This window comes from Heloderma suspectum, chromosome 3, assembly GCF_057233095.1.
Source record: "Heloderma suspectum isolate Gila_16-S chromosome 3, 16-S_ref, whole genome shotgun sequence".
NCBI lineage: Eukaryota > Metazoa > Chordata > Lepidosauria > Squamata > Helodermatidae > Heloderma > Heloderma suspectum.
Window position 1 is genome coordinate 84286300 of NC_139460.1, and position 21591 is coordinate 84307890.

A 21591-nucleotide genomic window follows, 5' to 3' on the forward strand; every position below is an offset into this window, starting at 1 on the left:
AAGACCATTTCACTGAATTTCTCCAGGGGGAGGAGAAATTCTCCACAATTTATCCCAGGTAGGGATCCCCATTGGCAGGGCTCATAGCATAGTTTCTTTCTTTTTTGTTAAGGGGTTTGGGGGTTTTCCTGCTTGAACAGCATCAACTGTCTTGTCAGGCTGGCCCCCAGTTTGCATCCACCACTATGCAGGTGGGGGCAGTGTTGTGTGCAGGGATGAGGTGGAGTTAGTGCTCTGCCAAACTCTGTCCTCCAATTTCCTGAATTTTTCTTCCCCCATGAAAGAGGCTTCCATTGTTCTGCCTCATTCAGGATGTTTTATAATTTATTTTGGGGGTGTTTTTGAGCTTACCTAATCATAGCTAGCCTCCCAGGCTGCCTGCACATCCTAATCTGAAAAAGCCCTATGGGAGGAAATTACCTCATGGTGCCTTAAACTGGGCTTTAATTGAAGTGTAGGAAGCTGAGGCAGCTACAGGCTGCCAGAGAGATGACTGATAAAAAACAGGATTTTTGCACTCACTTCTTGGTCACCTCCTATGTAAGGTAAGCCCAAGAAATCCAAACTCAACCCATGAGAATGTCTCTGAAATTTCTTCACCATTGAATTTCTTTTCGAAAGCAATTTCTTATCTATTGAACTGAATGCGAATGGTGGAAAAAACTGTGGGAGAAATTTTCGGCACAGCACTAAACAAGATCAAAAGGACCAAAAAGGTGCAATAATATCAATTAGAAGGCTATTAGAACTGCTGCGGAGCAGAGCATATTGAAATACGCAAGATTTGTTCCAAGGTTGATATACAAATTCAGAAAATGATTCCAAGATTTACTTGTATATCATGCTGTCTCAGGTTAATAATTTCTGACAAGGATAAAAGTAATCACGCCTAGCAAAGTCAGTACAATTAATAGTTCAACCAAAATCATCTAAAGTACATTTGAACAATTAGAAAGTGATGATACTTGGTAAATATAATTATCTTTTAAACCAAAATGGTCTTAGGTGGATACACTGTCAAAATAATGAAATAACAATACCATATTCCGGAGTTTTCATACTTGAATAAACAATTGTGTTGACTTTATTTATATGTATGATCACCTTATCATTGTCTGATATTACTTTGAGACACTGCGATGTATAAGTATTGTTAAATATTGGTTCAATTTTGGTTGAACCATTAATTGCATTGACGTTACAATTATTGTAATAATTTCACATGATTGCCTTTAACCTTGTCAGAAATTATTAACTTGAGACAGCATGATATAAGTAAATCTTGGAATCATTTTTTTGGATTTGTATATAAACCTTGGAACAATCTTGTGTGTTTCATATTTATGCTCTGCTCTGCACAAGCACTAATAGCCTTAAAATTGACAATTTTGTCCCTTTTTGGTCCTTTTGATCCTTCAACATGTGCACTGTCACTTAGCTATGGTCACACCTGTACAGCCTTCCCCCATCTCCTTGGCAGATGTTAAGGCAGAATTCTGCTAATGTAGAAATCAGATAGAGGACGATTCTGCCCTAATTAATTTTAACATACACCCAACACTTTGCTAGCTCAGTAGCACTGCCCCACTATAGGAATTAATTAAAACCTTATTTATATTTCAAGGTGGTGTGCTTGCTTGTGGAAACAGGAATCATGCCGCTACAGAGCAGATTCTCTGTAATTGAGTGTTGACCTAGAAATATGAAAATGTTCTGCACAAAATGGAATGTGGCATCAGGATTATCCTTGAATAGCGTAGTCCAGATATTTCTTTTGTCTTTAGGGATGTTCTGTAATAACAGGGTATGCTTGGCTGGTGTGACTCCATGAAGTGAGGAAACTTAATCATTTTTAAAAATGACTGAATAAGAGATTTTTGTATTACAGGCTAAATATCCATAAAGAAAAATAATATGTATGCATTCATCAGCAATGAAAGTTTGGTGTGATATTAAGGAAAAATGCTAATGTTTGTAATAATTAGTGGTTCATTTTGAATGTCAAGCCATTTAGGTTTGCTAATTGTGCTAAACAAAGTACATTTTAACTGTTGCGGTTCGATTAAATCAATGTGAGTGCATTAATCATCTTTCGTTTAACTGAGCATTTTCAAAACCTCATTATATCCATACTGAGGTTATCATAATACTCAGTTAAAAGAGAAAAATATATGCCTATGGTCCTATCAAATTTTAGTCAGTCAGCAAAAAATAATGCCCTCGGTTTCATTCATAAAGCCATTCATCTTCTTTTCAAAAGCTGTGTGGGAAAGAGCTTTTTCACATTAATGTTTTATATGTAATGTCCTGCCCATGATAGTGAGGGACATGTAAAATACAAGTTAACAAACAAAAGCTGCCAGTCTTTGTTAGAAGGAAAGGCCATTTAATATTAATCTTTTCTTGTAGGTTAGTATCCCAGTAACATAGCAGAATTAAATAGCCTCAAAAAATAAAGCGTGTATGCAACTCAGCCCCACTAATTAAACATTTTTCCCTTGTTGATTAAAACCAGTCCCCACTAGTCAATCAATTAAAACTTTAGTTGATTAATCTACCAATTAAGCTGATTAAGAACATAAGAAGAGCCAAGCTGGATCAGACCAAAGGCCTATTTTCCAGCATTCCATTCACACATAGGGCAACCCAGTGCCCATGGGAAACCCACAAGCAGGACATGAATGCACCAACCAGTCTACAGAAGTATACTGCCTCTGATACTGGAGAAATATATAGCCATCATGACAAGTAGCCATTCATAGACTTATCCTCCATGAATTTGTCTAATCCCCTTTTATAGCTGTCCTAGTTGGTGTTCAATCATCACTACATATTGTGGAAGCAAACACCATAGTTTAACTATGAGCTGCGTGAAGAAGTACTTGCTTTTATCTGTCCTGATAAAAGAGGACAGCTTCATTGGATGACCCCAGGTTCTACTATTATGAAAGAGTGAGAAAATGCACAAGCAAAGTCTTGCTCATTCTTTATCAGTGTGTTTTCTCGTGTTTTCTCTTATTTTCTCATTATTTTCCCTCTCAGTTTCCTTGTTTGTTTGTATTCTCCAAATATTGGAAAGAATTCCCCAGTGCGTGTTGTTACTTGTGCTAGTAAAATATCTATTTCTGAAAAGCAGGTAGTCTACTGTGCATCAAAGGGAGCTGAAGCATTTGTTATAGGCTCTCTTCAGCTCCAGTTAGAATTGGGAGGCTTCCATCTTATAGATTTTAATTGGAAGTTGACTCAGGCCCCAGATGTTTCTTGCAAAACCAAATAATCAGTAAGTATCTGTCTGAATGCTAATGTAGACACAGGAATAGACCACTCCACCTGGAGAAGCCTTACATAAATTAATGCAAGCAAAAGTATATCTACATGATGCTGTTTCTACAGAAACCTTACCTCCATCCAAAGGACAGAATGTTGTACTCTTCAGATCAATATCCCATTGAACACCAGTGCAAATTTCTGTGATATCAGAATCAAAACATCGTTATAATGCCCTGGAATTGTTTAAAGTAATTTTGGGATCCTAATGATTGATTGAATAGACCATTGGACTTTGGGCTAGCCATCTGTCAGTTTCGGTTCCACTCAGTTTCTCATTTTTCCAGTTTTAAGTTCGGTTCATCCCAAACTTCGAGAATTTTTCCAATTTTAAGTTTGTTTTGTCCTGAACTTCAAGAATTTTTTTTAAAGAAATTTCATATGAAAATTCATACAAATGTGCACTTCTCTTAATACCGTTATTTTTGTTTGCACTTCTGCCTAACGTACACAGTTTACGCAAACACTTTTCCTAATATAATGCATTTTAATGTTATTTTCATGAATATATACATATGCCTTTTTTGCATGCATTTTTAAATTGGAAAACTCCATTGCAAAATTCATAAAAGTACAGATTTCAAAGGATAACAGAATTTCAGTTTGCATAATGGTTCAAAAGTACAAACTTGGGTAACAATATTATGCATGTTTAGACAGAAAAAAAAGTCCCATAACTCCCAGCATTCTCCAGACCTGCATGTTGGTTGAGGAATGCTGGGAGTTGTAGGACTTTTTTCAGTCTAAACATGCATGGAATTGTGCCCAAAGTTAATGTTAAAATGTGAACCAAACACATTTCTTCCCCCATCCTTACTTTAGGCTATTTCGTGCATTACCCAAAAGCTAATTCAGCTTTGCCCACAAGTATACTATCAAGTGAGCTCCCATCTTCAGTCCCAGCTCCTGCCAATCTAGCAGTTCGAAAGCAAGAAATTGCAAGTAGATAAATAGGTACTGCTTCGGCAGGAAAGGTAACAGCGTTCCATGCACCTCGGTGTTCACTCATGCTGGCTACATGACCACGGAAGCGTCTTCGGATAGCGTCGGCTCTTTGGCTTAGAAATGGAGATGAGCACCACCCCCTAGAGTTGGACACAACTAGCTGGGGACACCTTTACCTTTACCTTTTATACTATCAAGAGGGGCTGCAGCCAATCACAGCTCCTTGATAAGTGTGACCATATGAAAAGTGTGTTTTCAAGTGCATTTTCATTATATTCACATGCTTAATTATGCCTTTGAAATGTTCTTATCTCCTGATGACTTGTGAGCCAGCACAGTGTAGCAGTTAGAGTGTCATACTCAGGCTGGGGAGACCCAGGTTCAAATCACATTATGCCATGAGGTGAACCTGTAGCCAAACACTGTCTTTCTCTCTCAGGGCCAAACAGAATGTTCATTTAAGCACACATGAAGTGGAGCTGTACGTGCTACTTGTATTTTCTGTTCTGCAAGAGCACACAGCCCCCATTTGGATCAGGACCGTGGCGCTTTGGGAGAGGAGGGTGTAAGGTTCTCCCCCTATTATTATCCCAAACATTTCACATACATCCCTCAGGGGGTGAGGTGTACTTGAAAATAAAATTCCAATGGCGACTTTTTTCTTTTTTTAACCTCACCCCCACGGGGAGGGGTGGAATTCTGGAACAAAAACGGGTGGGGGGGAGCTTAAATCCACCTCTCCCAGAGTGCCATGGGAGTAAATTAATGAAAGAAATGTAAAGTTACAATAATTTCTAAATATAAAATTAAAGGAGTATTTAGTTTGGCCCTCAGTGTAACCTGCCTCACGGTATTGTTATGAGAATAAAATGGGGGGGAGCAGCATAAAATGAGAACCATGTGTCTTGAGCTTCTTGAAGAAAAGATAGGATATATGTAAATCTAATAAAGAGATCACAGAAGTGCCCTCACCCCGCGCCCGGCTTGCCTGGCCGCAGGGGGGGGCTGTTGCGGGTGGCGGGGGGAGGACGGGACAAGGGCGAAGGCCATTGGCCTTCGCCCCTGGGATCTCCAAGGGGTGGGTCTAGCCGGCCACTATTTAGGCCGCGCTGCCCCGCAGCCTCCTCATTCCGGCTATTCCAGCTGGAATTTTCGCGCCCTTTTCAAGCAGCAGCACATTGGCAGCGTCCTCCCCCTTGATCTCGGCGGCGGTGGCGGCGGCAACCCCAGGGACAAGGCGGCGGCGCGGCGGCGGCAATTCCGGGGACGAGGAGGCGGTGGCGCGGCGGCAACCCCAGGGACGAGGCGGCGGCGTGGCGGTGCCTTCGGGAGAAGACGGCTGCTTGGCAGCGCGGCGGCGGCATTCCCGGGACAAGGCAGCTAACGAGCTGCATGGTTTGCTCCCCTTCCCCGGCACAAGCGAGAGGCTTTTCTCCCTTCCCTTCCCCTTTCTTTGTGCTCCTCGCTCTGGCATTCCCGGGACAAGGCAGCTATCGAGCTACATGGTTTGCACCCCTTCCCTTCCCCAGCACAAGCGAGAGGCTTTTCTCCCTTCCCTCCCCCTTTCTTTGGTGCTCCCCGCCCTGGTTTCCGCGGCGTTTCCCCCCCCCCCCGCAGCTGATTTCAGGAGGGGAGAGTCTCCTGTTTTCGCCCCTTTCTTGCTCCATAACACCTTACAATTGCGTGTGTTTGTGGGCTTGGGGGGGTCTCTGTTGGCTTCCCAGCACTTTCGGGAAGCTGTCTTTTAGGTGAGGGAAGGGAAAGGGTTCTGGTGCTTGGGCTTACCTCCTCCTTTTCACCTCCGTGGGCCGTTTATCTGCGGCTGCCTTGAGATTTTCCCAGGCTTTCTTTTGCACTCTGCTGCCCCCTAGTGGCCTGTTGTGCCTTCAACCCCCCCCCCCTTGCTTCATAAAGGTAGAAAGGGGGAGGGAGGAGAAAATAAATAAATAAGAAAAAGGGGGGAGCAGTTGTTTAAGGGGGGCTCAAGTAAGGCTCAAGGCTTCGCCTGGAAAGTATAGGGTGCGATTTAATATAAAGAATAACAGTAACGAAAGACAAAGCAAACAAATAAACAAATTAATTTACACACAATTTATAGTATAATATTATTACCAATAAATAAATATATAAGAATTATAGAAAGATAAATTGGAAACATACCAAATATATCCATAGATAAGCGCATTTCATTCAGGGTTCCATTTAAAGCCAGTTGGCAGATCTCCCAACACACAGCGATGCCACCCAAGAAGGGTTTGGGGGGGAAAAAGGCAAGGGCAAAGCCGCTTGCCCCCCAGCTAAAGCCCCCTGCCCCCCAGCTAAGCGCCACTTCCGTAGGGCCGACTCTTCCTCATCTGACGATGAGGATCAAGACATGGCCCTCATTCTGGCCAGACTGGAGGCTGCTGAACGGGACTTAGGGATCCCTGCATTAATCACCCCTGCCAGGCGGGCTCCCCGGACTTCAAGGGTTACGAGAGGGCAAGCTCGCAAGGATCTATTGATATCTATTTCAGAGAGGCTGGCAGCAATCGAGGCTTCCAAGGAGGCTGTCACCGTCACTGGGCAAACAGCATCTGCACCGGCCCCAGCGCTCGCATGCTCATCTTCGGAGCAGCCCCCTCCGGTGCAAGGGTCGCCGGCACCCATCTCTCTGGCTCCTGCAGTTTTAGACCGCAGCCAGATCCCTGACATGGCAAACAACCTTTGTTCAGGTGAGGTTTCAGTCCCTGGGGGGTCCGTGCCAACGACTGGCTGTAACTAGTTCCCGCCATACGGGTGGTTCCCCTTTTCAGCGGGGATGAGTTGGCCTTTTCACTCCCCAGTAGGGGGCATCCCAGGGTTCCCTCACCATGGTGTACCACCCCACCACTTCAGCTCAGGTTACACACTCCCGGCACTAAGCCATGCCACACCGGGTGGGGCCGCCATTACGATGGGCATCCCTGCATCTGCCCAATCCCAGGGGGCCCCCGTCCCTGCTCCAAACCTCTCAGGTGGGGTTTACGGGGGGGGAGCACCCGCGGCCCCTCCGGCTGCTGAGCCTTCTTCGGCCATGGCAGCCTGCGCAACTGTGTGGCAAGGCCCCGTAGGCGGGAGCTCCGAGGAGCTTGGGGTGGGCAGCAATGACCCTTATGCTCAGGTAGAGAATAGGGCAATCCCGACCAGGGGTACATCCACTCCCCTGGGATATCACCTATTGCCAGCAACAAAAGAGAAAATACTCCGGGGAGAATTTGTTGACATCTTCTCCCTGTTATTCCGTGAGTCTGAAACAAAGGAAGGGGAGAAATCTGGCGATAGGGATCAGGAAAGGGTCAGGCGTAAGAAGGTGTCACGCACGTGGGCAAATTGGCTGCCCGGCTTTTTAATATATATGGGTGTCATTCAGCAAAAGCACCCAGAGTGTGGTTGGGTCCTCACTAAGTATTTGGATATTATATATAGGGCCTACACCGAATACGAGGGCGGAGCCTGGCTGGTCTATGATGAATCCTTCCATATGCGGGTGGTATTTGACCCCACGTTGCGCTGGGACACCAAAGATCAGGATCTTTGGCTGCAGTTTATGACCCCTGCCAGGCCGGGTTTTGGCGAGCGATCTGATAGTGGGCACATATTAGCTAAGCTGACGCCCGCCTCAGCCCCTAAGGCTGGGGTGGGACAGCTGGTTCAACACCGCGCTCTCTGTTGGGAGTTTGGTTCCAAGGGCGTCTGCTTTAAAAACCCATGCAGATTTCGCCACGCGTGCTCCATTTGCGGAGGACAACACGCCTTCATTGGCTGCCCAAAGGCCAAAGGTCAGCGGGGCCCAAATCGTGAATGGCAGGGTGGTAGGAAGCCTGGGGGCAGCACACAACCTCCGCCAAAAGGGACCCAGTCCAATTAAGTTGCAGCCCCTACGGCACCTTTTGAAGCGCTACCTGCTTCGGAAGGACGCCCGCTACTTAGAAGAGGGATTTTCCCTGGGTTTTAGGATTCCGTTCCAGGGCCAACGCCAGGCCCAAATTTGCCAGAATCAGAAATCTATTGCAGATTTCGAATACCTAGTCTTGGATAAGATCAATAAGGAAGTGGTCGCAGGGCAGGTCATTGGTCCATTCGATTCCCCTCCTTTCCCCAACCTCAGGGTCTCCCATTTGGGCATTGTGCCTAAAAAGGCCGCAGGTGAATACCGGCTGATCCACAACTTGTCCTTCCCCAGGGGGGAGTCTGTGAACGACACCATTCCTGAGCACCTGTGCTCTGTTCACTACACACCATTTGATGCGGCAGTATCTATAGTGAAGGCACTGGGCCCTGGGGCCCTCATGGGAAAATGACATTAAATCCGCATTCCGCCTCTTGCCAATTTCCCCCGATGATTTCGACCTTTTAGGATTCAGTTTTTCTGGTCAGTTCTACGTCGACAGGGCCCTACCCATGGAATGTTCCGTGTCCTGTGCTATGTTTGAGAAGTTCAGTTCCTTTTTGGAATGGGCTCTGATTGATAAAACCGGGTCCCATAGCATCGTGCACTACCTCGATGATTTCCTATTTGCGGGTCCATCTGGCACCCCACAGTGCACACGGCTAATGCAGGAATTTTCCGCCCTCACAAATGAGCTGGGTGTACCTTTGGCGGGGGAAAAAAACGAGGGCCCTTCCCCCACTATTAAATTTTTGGGCATAGAACTGGACTCCGTGAATCAGTTGTGTAGGCTCCCGGTGGACAAATTATAGGCCCTGAAGGATAGGATACAGCACATGCTTCATTCTAAGAAAGTCACGCTGTTGGCATTGCAGGAAGTTGTTGGGCATCTTAATTTCGCCTGTCGGGTAGTTGCCCCCGGCAGGGCCTTCCTTAGACGCCTTTGTAATGCCACGCGGGGCCTGCGCTTGCCGCACCATCGCATTCAGGTATCATCAGCCATGAAAGATGATCTTTTTGTGTGGCTGCATTTCCTTAACGCATTCAATGGCATTTCCTTCTGGAGGAAGGAGTTGCTATTGGAAGCAGAACTTCAGATACATTCAGATTCATCTGGGGCTCTAGGCTTTGGGGTTGTGTTTCGCGATCGATGGTGCCATGCACGTTGGCCGGCTGAGTGGTTAGCCCTAGGCGTCAGAAGGGACCTTACTTTCTTAGAGCTCTTTCCGATATATGTTGCCGCGCACCTGTGGGCAGCCCAGCTTGCTAATTCTGTCATGCATTTTTGGTGTGACAACCAAGCCACTGTCCAGGTCATTAATTCTTTGTCATCGCACAACAGTAGGGTCATGTCCTTGCTTCGGGCTTTCACTCTGCAGTGCCTGCGTTTTAATATTTTATTCTGTGCACGACACATTCCTGGCATGGATAATGCCTTAGCTGATGCATTGTCACGAAACCAGGTGCAACGTTTCCGAGAACTGGCCCCCTGGGCGCGGGCTATTCCGGACACTATGCTAGCCACTCTGTGGGAAGCTGGCTGGAAGAGGCAGAACAGGCCATCCTGCAGTTCTTAGCCCCCAGCACGAGAGCGGCTTACGCCAGGTCAGGTAGGGAGTTCTTTTCATTCCGGGTGGCTGCACATCTTCCACAGTGCTGGCCAATACCGGTCGATCACCAACTGCAGTTCTGCGTGCATGCCCACAGGCGGGGCCTAGCGGCCCGGACCATCGGGGGTAGGCTTGCTGCACTTGCCTTCTGGTCTAAGATGAAGGGTGTAGCAGATAACACCATGGACTTCCGGGTCCAGCGGATGCTTCAGGGCTGGTCCAGGGGGTCCCCAGTGCCTCCTGACCCTAGACGCCCTCTGTCTCCAGACATATTGCTGGGCTTGCGGGATCTGTGGCCTTCCTTGTGCAAATCCCCTCAAGAAGCCTTGTTATTTCATGCTGCAGCTCTTACAGCATTCTTTGGGGCATTCCGGATATCGGAGTTGGTGGTGTCCGCTAAAGGCGACCTCTCTGGATGAGCCTTTTTATTTTTATTTATTTATTTTATTTATTTCATTTCTATACCGCCCAATAGCCGAAGCTCTCTGGGCGGTTCACAAAAACTAAAACCAAACAACACACAATAAAACAATTTAAAATATATAGAACATTAAAACCACAATATAACAATACAACCACAATAAAACCTAGCAGCAGTACAGGAGTTTAAAATACAGATTTAAAACAGCAAAGATAAAAATTTAGAAAGCTAAAATGCCTGGGAAAATAAAAAGGTCTTCACCTGGCGCTGAAAGGAGTACAATGTAGGCGCCAGGCGAACCTCACTAGGGAGCTCATTCCAGAGCCGGGGTGCCACAACAGAAAAAGCCCTCCTCCTAGTAGCCACCCGCCTCACTTCCTTTGGCAGGGGCTCACGGAGAAGGGCCGCTGATGATGATCTTAAGGTCCGGGCAGGCACATATGGGAGGAGGCGATCCTTCAGGTAACCTGGCCCCAAGCCGTTAAGGGCTTTGAATGTTAACACCAGCACTTTGAATCGGGCCCGGAAATGGACTGGCAGCCAGTGCAGCTGGAAAAGTACTGGCGTAATATGGCCTTGCAGTTTAATGACTTACAGTTTTCTCAGCAGGGAGCCCTTATTCAGCTTAGGAGGTCCAAGAATGACCAGGGGGGAAGGGGCATCAGCGTGTCCCTGTTTCCAGCCCCCGTGCTGGACCTCTGCCCGGTCACAGCATTGAGGGACTTTCTGAAGGTTCGGGGAAACCTGCCCGGCCCCCTTTTTTGTCACACAGACTCTTCTCCTTTAACCAAATATCAATTTTGGGCAGTCACACAGCAAGCATTAAAGGCGCTGGGTTTGGGTGCTCTTCGTTTCGGCACACATTCCTTCCGGATTGGGGCCGCCTCCACTGCTGCGTCTCTGGGGTTCATGTCAGATAAGGTACAGTCGGTCGGTAGGTGGCGCTTCAAGGCGTATCTGGCATATGTGAGGCCACTGTCGGGCCCTTAGCTTGGGTGGACATTTCCATTCATTACTTTTTTTGTTCTTCTAGATCATTGGAGTGCGAGTGATCCAACGAAGGTGCTCATCTGCGGGCACAGTACGGTTTTTTGGGCTGGCTGGAGGGCCTCCTCCAGCTGCAGATCCCAGCTAGGGCTCAGCCGCTATGCCACCATTCACTGGTTGGGCAGATGCGGGATGCGTTGGGAGCGCCTCCTGCCCACGTTATTCCATCAAGGGCTGGTGAAGGTTCCCCCACAGATTCTAGTGTTGCACTTAGGGGGGAACGATTTAGGCCTGCTGAAAGGCAAGGCCCTGATTCTTCAAGCTTGGGAGGACTTGCGGGTGATTCGGCGTTGCTGGCCGGGAATCACCATTATCTGGTCCAATGTGTTGCCTAGAGTGGTCTGGCGGGATGGCTTGGATCCTCGTGCCATGGATAAGGCCCGTAAAAAGGTCAACACAGAGATCGGGAACTTCCTGATCAAACAGGGCGACCGGACCATCATCCACCCCGATATTTCTCCTGCTCGGGGGATACTCTACAGGGCGGACGGCGTTCATCTCACTGAACTAGGCAATGATGTCTTTTTGGCTGATCTGCGAAGGGGCATTTGGGAATGTTTACTGCGCAGGTGGAGGGAGAGCGAATAAGCAGAGGCTTGTCGCCCTCCTGTGGCGGCTCCGGGCGGGCTCTCCACTGGGGGAGTGGCCAGGTGAGCATTCGTAGGCACCGTTTCAGGTGACTGGTAAGGCCCAAGGCTTCCAGCTCAGGGTTTTGTGGCCCCAGTTGGGAGATACGGCTTACCTTTGAGGCCAACCCTCCTCACCCACTCGGGTTCTGTGGCTCAAGGGGGGGGTGACAGGGGAAGGTCTCCCAGCCCAGAACTCGGTATGTCCGATTGGTGGGCGAGGGCGGACGCCTCGCCACAGACAACGAATGCCTCACTCCACACCTGTCATGTTGGTCTTGTTGTGGTGTGCCCGCCGGTGCTTTCTTCGCAGATTGTAATCTATCCATAAATGTGGCCCTGTTTATCCCAAATTGATTGGTGTCATCTCGTCATTTCTCCCCTGTCCACTCGCAATCATAGAATCATAGGTTGGAAGGGGCTGTTAGAAAAAGAGACTCCATAACCGGTTGGCGCCTCAGTTACGTAACAGCCCAAGTGGCAGGAAAAATGTGGGCGGAGCAAAAAGGGAACCATACTGACGCGCTCATGACTAACGGCTTGGTAAGCTGATACTGACTGTTTATTGGCTATTGACTTGGTAAGCTGATGTACTGACTGTTTCATTAGTTGCTGGCAAGAACAATAGAAGTGATATGGTATAAAAAGCTTTTGCACACGTGTCTCGGGGTTCAGACTGCTCTGCACCCGTTTTGCAAAACGTTCAATAAAATAGTGTTGGATCCACTGCTGCCTGCCTGGCATCCTTTTCTTCTAAACCGGAAGCAAGAACTTTTTATCTAAGAGGGCCTACAAGACCACTGAGTCCAACCCCCTGCTCAGTGCAGGAAGCCTGATTCCCAGGCGGTTCCCCATCCAAGTACTAACCAGGACTGACCCTGCTTAGCTTCCGAGATCAGATGAGATCAGGCGCATCCAGCCCATAAATAAAAATAACAATATTCAAAAGTGTTAACAACCAGGTGAAGGTTCTTACCCTTCCATAATTTGCTGGCTATGAAATGCAGGTGATCCTGGGCTTTCTTTAATATTCTGCGGCATGCACACACAAACACAGTCTAACCCTTTAAAAACTAGCTATGGTGAATGCAGTCCACTGAGAACTGTTCTACTGAAATGAACAAGAGCTGTACAAGAGAACTGCAGCAACTCTTTGCTGCATTGCTCACTAGAGTACTCTTGCACAATTTTCATTCATTTAAATGGGAATTTGTACAGTCCCTCATGACTTTGGGGACAGTTTGACATTCTTTAGAATAGCCTCAATCATCATTATGTGTTTGTTAATGTGCGTGTTTTTAAAAACATTTGTTTTTAAATAACTATTTGGCCTGTAAAGATTTTATTAGCATCAGCAGAGAAAGGAGAAAGCAAGATAATAGGAATACCCCCTCCTTAAATCTTCCCCATAATCATCAACTCACCATAAACTAGGACAAACTGGGTTTCAAGGTCACATATCCAAAGCTGGGCAGTAAAACTAATCAGTTCTGTGGACAGGATTTTAAAAATTATTTTTTAAACTGCTGAACAACCTCTGGACCACCAGTCAGTCAAATCAAGCCGCCTTTCCACGAAAAGAAGATTAAAGATAGTTACTTAAAATACTTGGAGGGGAGGAAAGATTTAAGCTTTATTACTGAGCAGTATGTACAAAACAGTCTGTAATGAAAAAGGTGGCGGGGGGGGGGAGCATTTAAATAGCTCTCCTCCACCAAACAGAACTTACTAGCTAAAGACAGGCCATATGGACTAACTTAAGAGTTAACACATAAAAGACAAAAACAATTGCCCTCTGAGTATGTAAAATTAGGAGAAGTACTTTCAGTATGGGGAAAAAAATAGTGGAACTAGTTGCATTATAACAAAGGTAGCAAGCTACTAAGCATAATATGGAAGACCTGCAACAAATATGCATATAATTCAGTTATGACTAAACATGAGTGATTATAATCTTGGCATGATGTCCTGGCTTTGCAGCTCTTCTCTCAGCCGCAAGAATCATTTCAAAATTTACATCCATAGTTACAAACTAACATAGTAACTTGTCTATGCTTCCAGGTATTAAAAAAAAAATCTGCAGCCCATTGGTTTATGTGTAACTAACTGCAGATCAGAAATGTCATGTACAGAAATACATTATGTTATATGCAATGAATTCATTCCTCAGCCAGCAAAATAAAAAAAGTCTATTGGCCTAAAATGTACAGTATATTAAGAATATGCAAGAACTGAGAGCCAGTATATAGTGTTGGACTAGGGTTCAGGAGACCCGGGTTCTAGTCCCTACTTGGCCATGAAGCTCACTGGGTGACTTTAGGCCAGTCACTGACCCTCAGCTTAACCGACCTCACACCGTTGTTGTGACAATAAAATTGAGCAGAGCATGTGAGCCACCCTTGGGTTCCTTCCGAGAGGACAAAAAGGCAGGATATAAATGTAATAGTGATGATGATGACAATGAAGATGAAGAAGCTCACTGGGTGACTTTAGACCTGTCACTGACTCTCGGCCTAGCCTACCTCACAGGGTTGTTGTGAGGATAAAATGGAGAGGAGGAGGATCATGTATGCTGCCTTGGAGGAAAAAAGGCAGGATAGAAATGTAACAAAAAAGGAAGAATCAATATACAGAACCACAGGGCCAGTTCAGACATTGGTTGTGTCCCATGTTTATGCTAAAGAGTACATGAGACCACCAGTAAGCTTATGACTCAGCCAGAATTGTGTAGAGGTGCTTGCTGGATCAACGGGGGCCTCCACTGGGGCAGGGAGAAAATATGCATTTGTAATAGGAGCAGCTTGGAAAAGGTGGGGAGCAATTCTACTTTGCTGGTTTGAAACTCAACATTAAAAAAACGAAGATCATGGCATCTGGCCCCATCACTTCCTGGCATATTGAAGGGGAAGAAATGGAAGCAGTGACAGATTTTATTTTCTTGGGCTCCAAGATCACCGCAGACAGTGACCGTAGCCACAAAATTAAAAGACGCTTGCTCCTTGGGAGGAAAGCTATGGCAAACCTAGACAGCACAGTAAGAAGCAGAGACATCACCTTGCCAACAAAGGTTCGTCTAATCAAAGCTATGGTTTTCCCAGTAGCAACATATGGCTGTGAGAGCTGGACTATAAGGAAGGCTGAGCGCTGAAGAATTGATGCTTTCGAACTGTGGTGCTAGAGAAGACTCTTACGAGTCCCCTGGACTGCAAAGAGGTCAAATCAGTCAGTCCTAAAGGATATCAACCCTAACTGCTCATGGGAAGGACAGATACTGAAGCTGACGCTCAAATATTTTGGCCACCTAATGAGAAGAGAAAACTCTCTGGAAAAGACCCTGATGCTGGGAAAGATTGAAGGCAAAAGGAGAAGGGGACGGCAGAGGATGAGATGGCTAGACAGCATCACCGATGCAATGAATATGAACTTGAGCACACTCTGGGAAAGAGCGGAGGACAGGAAGGCCTGGCGTGCTATGGTCTGTGGGGTCACAAAGAGTCGGACACGACTTAACAACTGAACAACAACAATTAACCACTAAAAGTCTGTATTGTAAATACGCCCTATAAGGAAAGTAGACTTGTTGTTCAGTCGTTAAGTCGTGTCCGACTCTTCGTGACCCCATGGACCATAGCACGCCAGGCCTTCCTGTTAAAGACATAGGCAGGCCTTCCTGTTAAAGACTTTCCCTCTCCTTCCTTGTTCTGCCTCCATCCTGCATGTGTAGGCCTGTGCAGATGGGACAAGAGCTCAACATTCAGGAGACAGACTGGACTGTCTCCTAGTTCAACTCATTGGAGTACATAGTAGGCAGGTTCTTGCTATGAAGAGAAATGAAAATTCTCTGATATTAAATCAAGTGTATTGGGTTCATGAACTTTGAATCTTTGGGGGGGTAATATACTTGAGAGTGTGCACATATATAGATAACATTTCTGTTATTACTGGCAAGTGCATTGCAAGCTCATACATCAAAGAAAAGGGTTTTGTGAAACGTACTTGGAAATAACGAAGTCACTAACCCGCTGAAATCAAAATGTTATATAGTAAAAAAGCCAGTTTATTGTTTATGTACATGGGAAAGAAGTCTCTGATCCTCTACTCTAGTGCAGTTTCTGTCCTTTCAGTAAGGTTTTCAGAAATCTAGAGCACATTCCATAGGGAAATTGTCTTGCCTAAGCCCCCTTTGAAATGAATGGGGGTTACACACATTTATTTCAATGGGTCTCATACAGGGCATTGACTACGCTAAAGCCTTTGATTGTGTGGATCACAACAAACTGTGGCAAATTATTAAAGAGATGGGAGTAGCAGACCACCTTACCTGTCTCCTGAGAAACCTGTACGAGGGTCAAGAAGCAACAGTAAGAACCGGACATGGAATAACCGATTGGTTCAAAATTGGGAAAGGAGTACGACAAGGCTGTATATTGTCACCCTGCTTATTTAATTTATATGCAGAGTACATCATGAGAAACGCCGGGTTGGATGAATCACAGGTCGGAATTAAGATTGCCGGGAGAATTATCAACAACCTCAAATACGCAGACGATACGACCCTAATGGCAGAAAGCGAAGAGGATCTAAAGAGCCTCTTATTGAGGGTGAAAGTGGAGAGTGCAAAAGCTGGTTTGAAACTCAACATTAAAAAAACGAAGATCATGGCATCTGGCCCCCATCACTTCCTGGCATATCGAAGGGGAAGAAATGGAAGCAGTGACAGATTTTATTTTCTTGGGCTCCAAGATCACCGCAGACAGTGACTGTAGCCATGAAATTAAAATACGCTTGCTCCTTGGGAGGAAAGCTATGGCAAACCTAGACAGCATAGTAAGAAGTAGAGACATCATCTTGCCCACAAAGGTTCGCATAATCAAAGCTATGGTTTTCCCAGGAGCAACATATGGCTGTGAGAGCTGGACTATAAGGAAGGCTGAGCGCCGAAGAATCGATGTTTTCGAACTGTGGTGCTGGAGAAGACTCTTACGAGTCCCCTGGACTGCAAGGAGCTCAAATCAGTCCATCCTAAAGGAAATCAACCCTGAGTGCTCATTGGAAGGACAGATACTGAAGCTGAAGCTCAAATATTTTGGCCACCTAATGCGAAGAGAAAACTCCCTGGAAAAGACCCTGATGCTGGGAAAGATTGAAGGCAAAAGGAGAAGGGGACGGCAGAGGATGAGATTGCTGGATAGCATCACTGATGCAATGAATATGGACTTGAGCACACTCCGGGAGAGTGCGCAGGACAGGAAGGCCTGGCGTGCTATGGTCCATGGGGTCACGAAGAGTCGGACATGACTGAACGGCTGAACAACAACATACAGGGCAAATTCCCAGTAAACTGTAACTATCATACTTTCAGACTATATTGCACTGTTGAACTTCTCATTTCTCATGAAATTTTCATTCACTTCAATGTATTTTGCCCTGACTTGGAGAACCTGGCAATGCATTTCCCCAAAACAATTTAAACAAAGGACAAGAACTAACAATCATCATTAGACCACAAGAACTTCATAAGATGTCACCACCTTCTGCGATCATATTCATACTTGCATCAGCCTCTTTCTCAAGTTAATCAACTATAATAATACATTAAATAATTAAAGATAAGAGGGTTTTTTAAGTATTTGTTTTCTTTGGTGTTCATCTGAAAAGTTGTAATTATATATGCTGTGTTTTATTATATATGCTGCTTTTGTGGCTCACGTTTTAGATTTGGCTTATTTTAACTGGTTCACCCTTAAATTTGATTTAAATTTGATTTATGATTTTATTAACTTGTTATATTGACATTTAATTGTAGGAGACTGTAGGAGACTTGGGGAGACAGCGGCAAAGAAATGCACTAATATGTTAATTCATTAAATTTCCATTAGTTTGTGTTATATATTGGTATGACTACAATCCTAGTTCCAGTAGCAGTTTTCTCACTCATGGAACCAGTCTTATTAAATAAGGGAGTGTTAAGAGAGTCCAGTAGAAACCCACACGTACCTGTGGGCTCCGTTATGAATCTTGATAAATCACCATCCCATAGGTTCCCCAGGGGAACTGAAGTAACAGTGGCCTTTGAAGCGTTCCTGATCACACCTAGAGAGCCCTACACATTTGCAGCCATATGTGTGGGGCCCTTTACAAATATGCAAAAGAACATGCGTACACTGAAGATGGCATTCTCCACCCACAGTCTACATATGTTCAGTATCCACAGACACTGCCTGCCTGAGGGATGGATAAAATGTGGAGAGGGGAGAAGATACATTACAAGCATTCTCCATGATGTCAGAAGCACTAGCTGATAGATGTCTGTTACACTTGTGCAAGGGCAAGTCCTCAGAAAACTCATAGTCATAAGGTGACAGTAAGACATGTGGACATTTTGCTATTGAAGGTGCGAGAGAAGTGATTTTATACCCCCAGGTGAGAGCCCACTGGTATTGAATTGTGCCCCCCCCAGGTGAGAGATGGGAAGGGGGTGTTAGGTGTGTATTCCAGGTGAGAGATGGGATGTTGGGTTTGACTGTGTTTTCTTCTGCTGAATGTTGCTGAGTTTGACATCTTTTCTGAGACAAAGTCAGCATTATGTGTATAGGGGAGGCAATAACAGCGGTGGGAGCCATGGGGAGATATGGTGCTGGCAGAGCAAAAACCCATAGGAGAAGGGAGGGCAGGTATCTTATACCTATCCAGCCTTCTGGTTGCCCTGTCAGCCCAGGTACCTTGGGGAGTGAGACAAGCCACCCGCAGAATCTTTGCCCGCTCCTTTGCAATGCCAGGTCAGTCCAGAATAAGATCGCAACCATCCATGTTTTAATTTTGGATGAAAAGGCTGACCGTGTATGCATTACGCAGTCTTGGCTGGGGTAGATAAGCGAGCTTGTACAGACGCAGCTTCTCCCGGCCAGGTACTCTGTGGTAGAGCAGGTAAGGAGAAGCAGACGGGGAGGAAGCGTAGCAGTGGCCCACAAAGATAACATCTGCCTGACCAGACTCAGTGTGAAGAAACTGGCTCACAACGAGTGTGTATAACTCAGCCTCAGGACTAGGGACAGGTTGGGGATTCTGTTAGTGTACTGGCCACCCCGCTACCTAACAGAGTCCCTACTGAGCTCACAGAGCTGGTCTCAGAGCTGGAGTTGGAGTCACCCAGGCTTTTAGTCCTGGGCGACTTCAACATCCCCCATGGGTCCAGCTTGCCAGATGCAGCTCAGGACTTCATGGCGACCATGACAACCATGGGCCTCTCCCAGGTGGTCAAGGGACCAACACATGAAGCTGGTCACATTCTCGATTTGATCTTTTGCTCCAGTCAGGAGAATGATCCGTGCGTGGAGGTTTTATCTGTCTCTATGTTGTCATGGACAGATCACTGTCTGGTCAGGGTTGGTATCACAGCTACTACCCACCTCTGCAGGGGTGGAAGACCAATTAAAATGGTCCGCCTCTGAAGGCTAATGGACCCACTGCAATTCCAAAATGCCTTGGGGGGTTTCTTGGCTGGTGCTGCTGCAGATCCTGTCGAGTCCCTGGTCTCTGTGAGGAATGAAGATCTGACCAGGGTTATTGACATGGTTGCTCCTAGACATCCTCTCCTACTTGCTTCCAAACAAGTTCCATGGTTTACAGAAGTACTGAGGGAGCTGAAGCGGCAAAGACGATGACTAGAGCGCCGATGGCAGAAAACTCAATTCAAGAAAACTTGAATCCGACAAGACACATCATAGGGATCATCCGAAGACTTATGGGGTGGCGATATGTGCAGCAAAGACCGCTTCCGCTCCACACATATCATGTACACAAACTTGTGCCCAGCTGAGCTGTTCAGGGTGGTTAGGGAGCTGAGTCAGCCCCCACACACACTGAATCCGATCTTAGAACCTTTGGTAGCTCGCTGTGATGCCTTTAATGAGTTTTTTGCAGAAAGTATCTCTCGGAAACAAAGCAACTTGGACACTGTTGTGGGGAGAGAAATCAACAGTGGGGTGTCCAGCAACTCTGCTTGCATGATTAAACTAGATCATTTTCAGTTTGTGACTCCTGATGATGTTGACAAGCTGCTTCGTTTGGTCAAAAAGACAACTTGCCCTCTCAATCCCTGCCCATCCTGGCTTGTAGTCCAGGGATGGGAGATGGTAAAGCAATTTTTGCTGACTATTATTAATGCTTCCCTAAGTGAAGGTAATTTTCCATTTTGTCTGAAAGAAGCAATTGTTAACTACTTCTGAAGAAGCCTTTGCTTGACCCCCTAGACTTCAATAATTATAAGCCAGTAAATAATTTACCATTTGGGGGCAAGGTAATAGAGAAGGCAGTGTCCATTCAACTCGAAGCAGTCTTGGATGAAACTGATTACCTGGACCCATTTCAAACCGGCTTCAGAGTGGGATACAGAGTTGAAACTGCCATGGTCGCCTTGGTGGATTATTTTCACCAGGGAATCGATAGGGAGAGTGCGTCCCTGTTGATTCTTTTGGATCTGTCAGCGGCATTCGATACCATCGACCATGGTATCTTTATGGATCGCCTGAGGGAGTTGGGGGTTGGTCTGCAGTGGTTCCGCTGCTTTCTCTCAGGATGGTTCCAGATGGTATCACTCGGGGATAGTTGTTTCTCGAAAAAAGGAACTCATAGAATCATAGAATAGTAGGGTTGGAAGGGGCCTATAAGACAGTCGAGTCCAACCCCTGCTCAATGCAAGAATCTAAGTCAAAACATCCCTGACAGATGGCTGTCCAGTTTCATCTTGAATGCCTCCAGTGTGGGAGAGCCCACTACAACCCCAGGTAATAGGTTCCATTGTCATATTGCTCTAACAGTCAGGAAGTTTTTCCTGATGTTCAGCCGGAGTCTGGCTTCTTGTAAGTTGAGCCCATTATTCCATGTCCTGCACTCTGGGATGATCAAGAAGAGATCCCGGCCTTCCTCTCTGTGACAACCTTTCAAGTACAACTTGATCTTCAACTATTATGTGGAGTCCTTCAGGGCTCCATTCTATCCCCGATGCTATTTAATGTCTACATGAAACCCCTTGGAGAGATCATCAGGAGGCTCGGGGCTGGGCATTATCAGTATGCTGACGACACCCAAATCTATTGCTCCTTAACATTTTTATCCAAGGAAGGTATGACTCCTCTGAATGACTGCCTGAAGTCAGTAGTGGGATGGATGAGAGAGAACAAGCTGAAGTTGAATCTAGGCAAGACAGAGGTGCTTGTCATGAAGGGTCCTAATTCGGGTATTGAGGTATGTCAATCAGTTCTGGATGGGGTTGCACTCCCCCTGAAGGAGCAAGTTTGTAGTTTGGGGGTGGTTCTTGACCCAACCTTGCTCCTGGCACCCCAGGTGGAGGCAACGGTGAGAAGTGCCTGTTATCAACTTCAGCTAATGCGCCAGCTATGCCCATCCCTGGAATATGTGGTAATGGTGGTGGATATGATGGTAACCTCTAGGCTTGATTTCTGCAATAAGCTGTAGTTGGAGCTGTCTGTATATTTAGTTGGGACATGTCAACTGGTACAAAATACGGCAGCCAGGTTGGTCTCTGGGACATCCCATGGAGACCATATTACACCAGTTTTAAAAACTTTACAGTGATTGCCAATTTGTTTCCAAGCAAATATAAAGTGCTGGTTCTTACCTTTAAAGCCTTACATGGTCAAGCTCCAAGGTCCCTTAGGGAGCGCCTTCTCCCCTACGTCCCGG

General features: G+C 46.1%; 2 protein-coding genes across 2 annotated transcripts in view; one reads left to right on the top strand and one right to left on the bottom strand.

Moving 5' to 3' along the window:
* Positions 1-21591, bottom strand: part of GRIK1 (glutamate ionotropic receptor kainate type subunit 1) — a 258943-nt gene that overhangs the window by 230337 nt on the left and 7015 nt on the right. The window lies entirely within an intron of this gene.
* On the top strand, positions 6647-11848 carry LOC146349834 (uncharacterized). The gene is made up of 5 exons (XM_084841912.1): positions 6647-6986; positions 8008-8439; positions 9646-10200; positions 10776-11195; positions 11247-11848. Exons 1-5 carry the CDS (start codon positions 6647-6649, stop codon positions 11846-11848), a joined length of 2349 nt encoding a protein of 782 aa, XP_084698038.1.

Coding starts and splice junctions, on each gene's coding strand:
- LOC146349834 (XM_084841912.1), top strand. CDS start 6,647: ATGGCCCTCATTCTGGCCAGACTGGAGGCTGCTGAACGGGACTTAGGG. Junction 6,987..8,007: donor GGCAAACAACCTTTGTTCAG/GTGAGGTTTCAG, acceptor AAACCCATGCAG/ATTTCGCCACGCGTGCTCCA. Junction 8,440..9,645: donor TGTGCCTAAAAAGGCCGCAG/GTGAATACCGGC, acceptor TCACGAAACCAG/GTGCAACGTTTCCGAGAACT.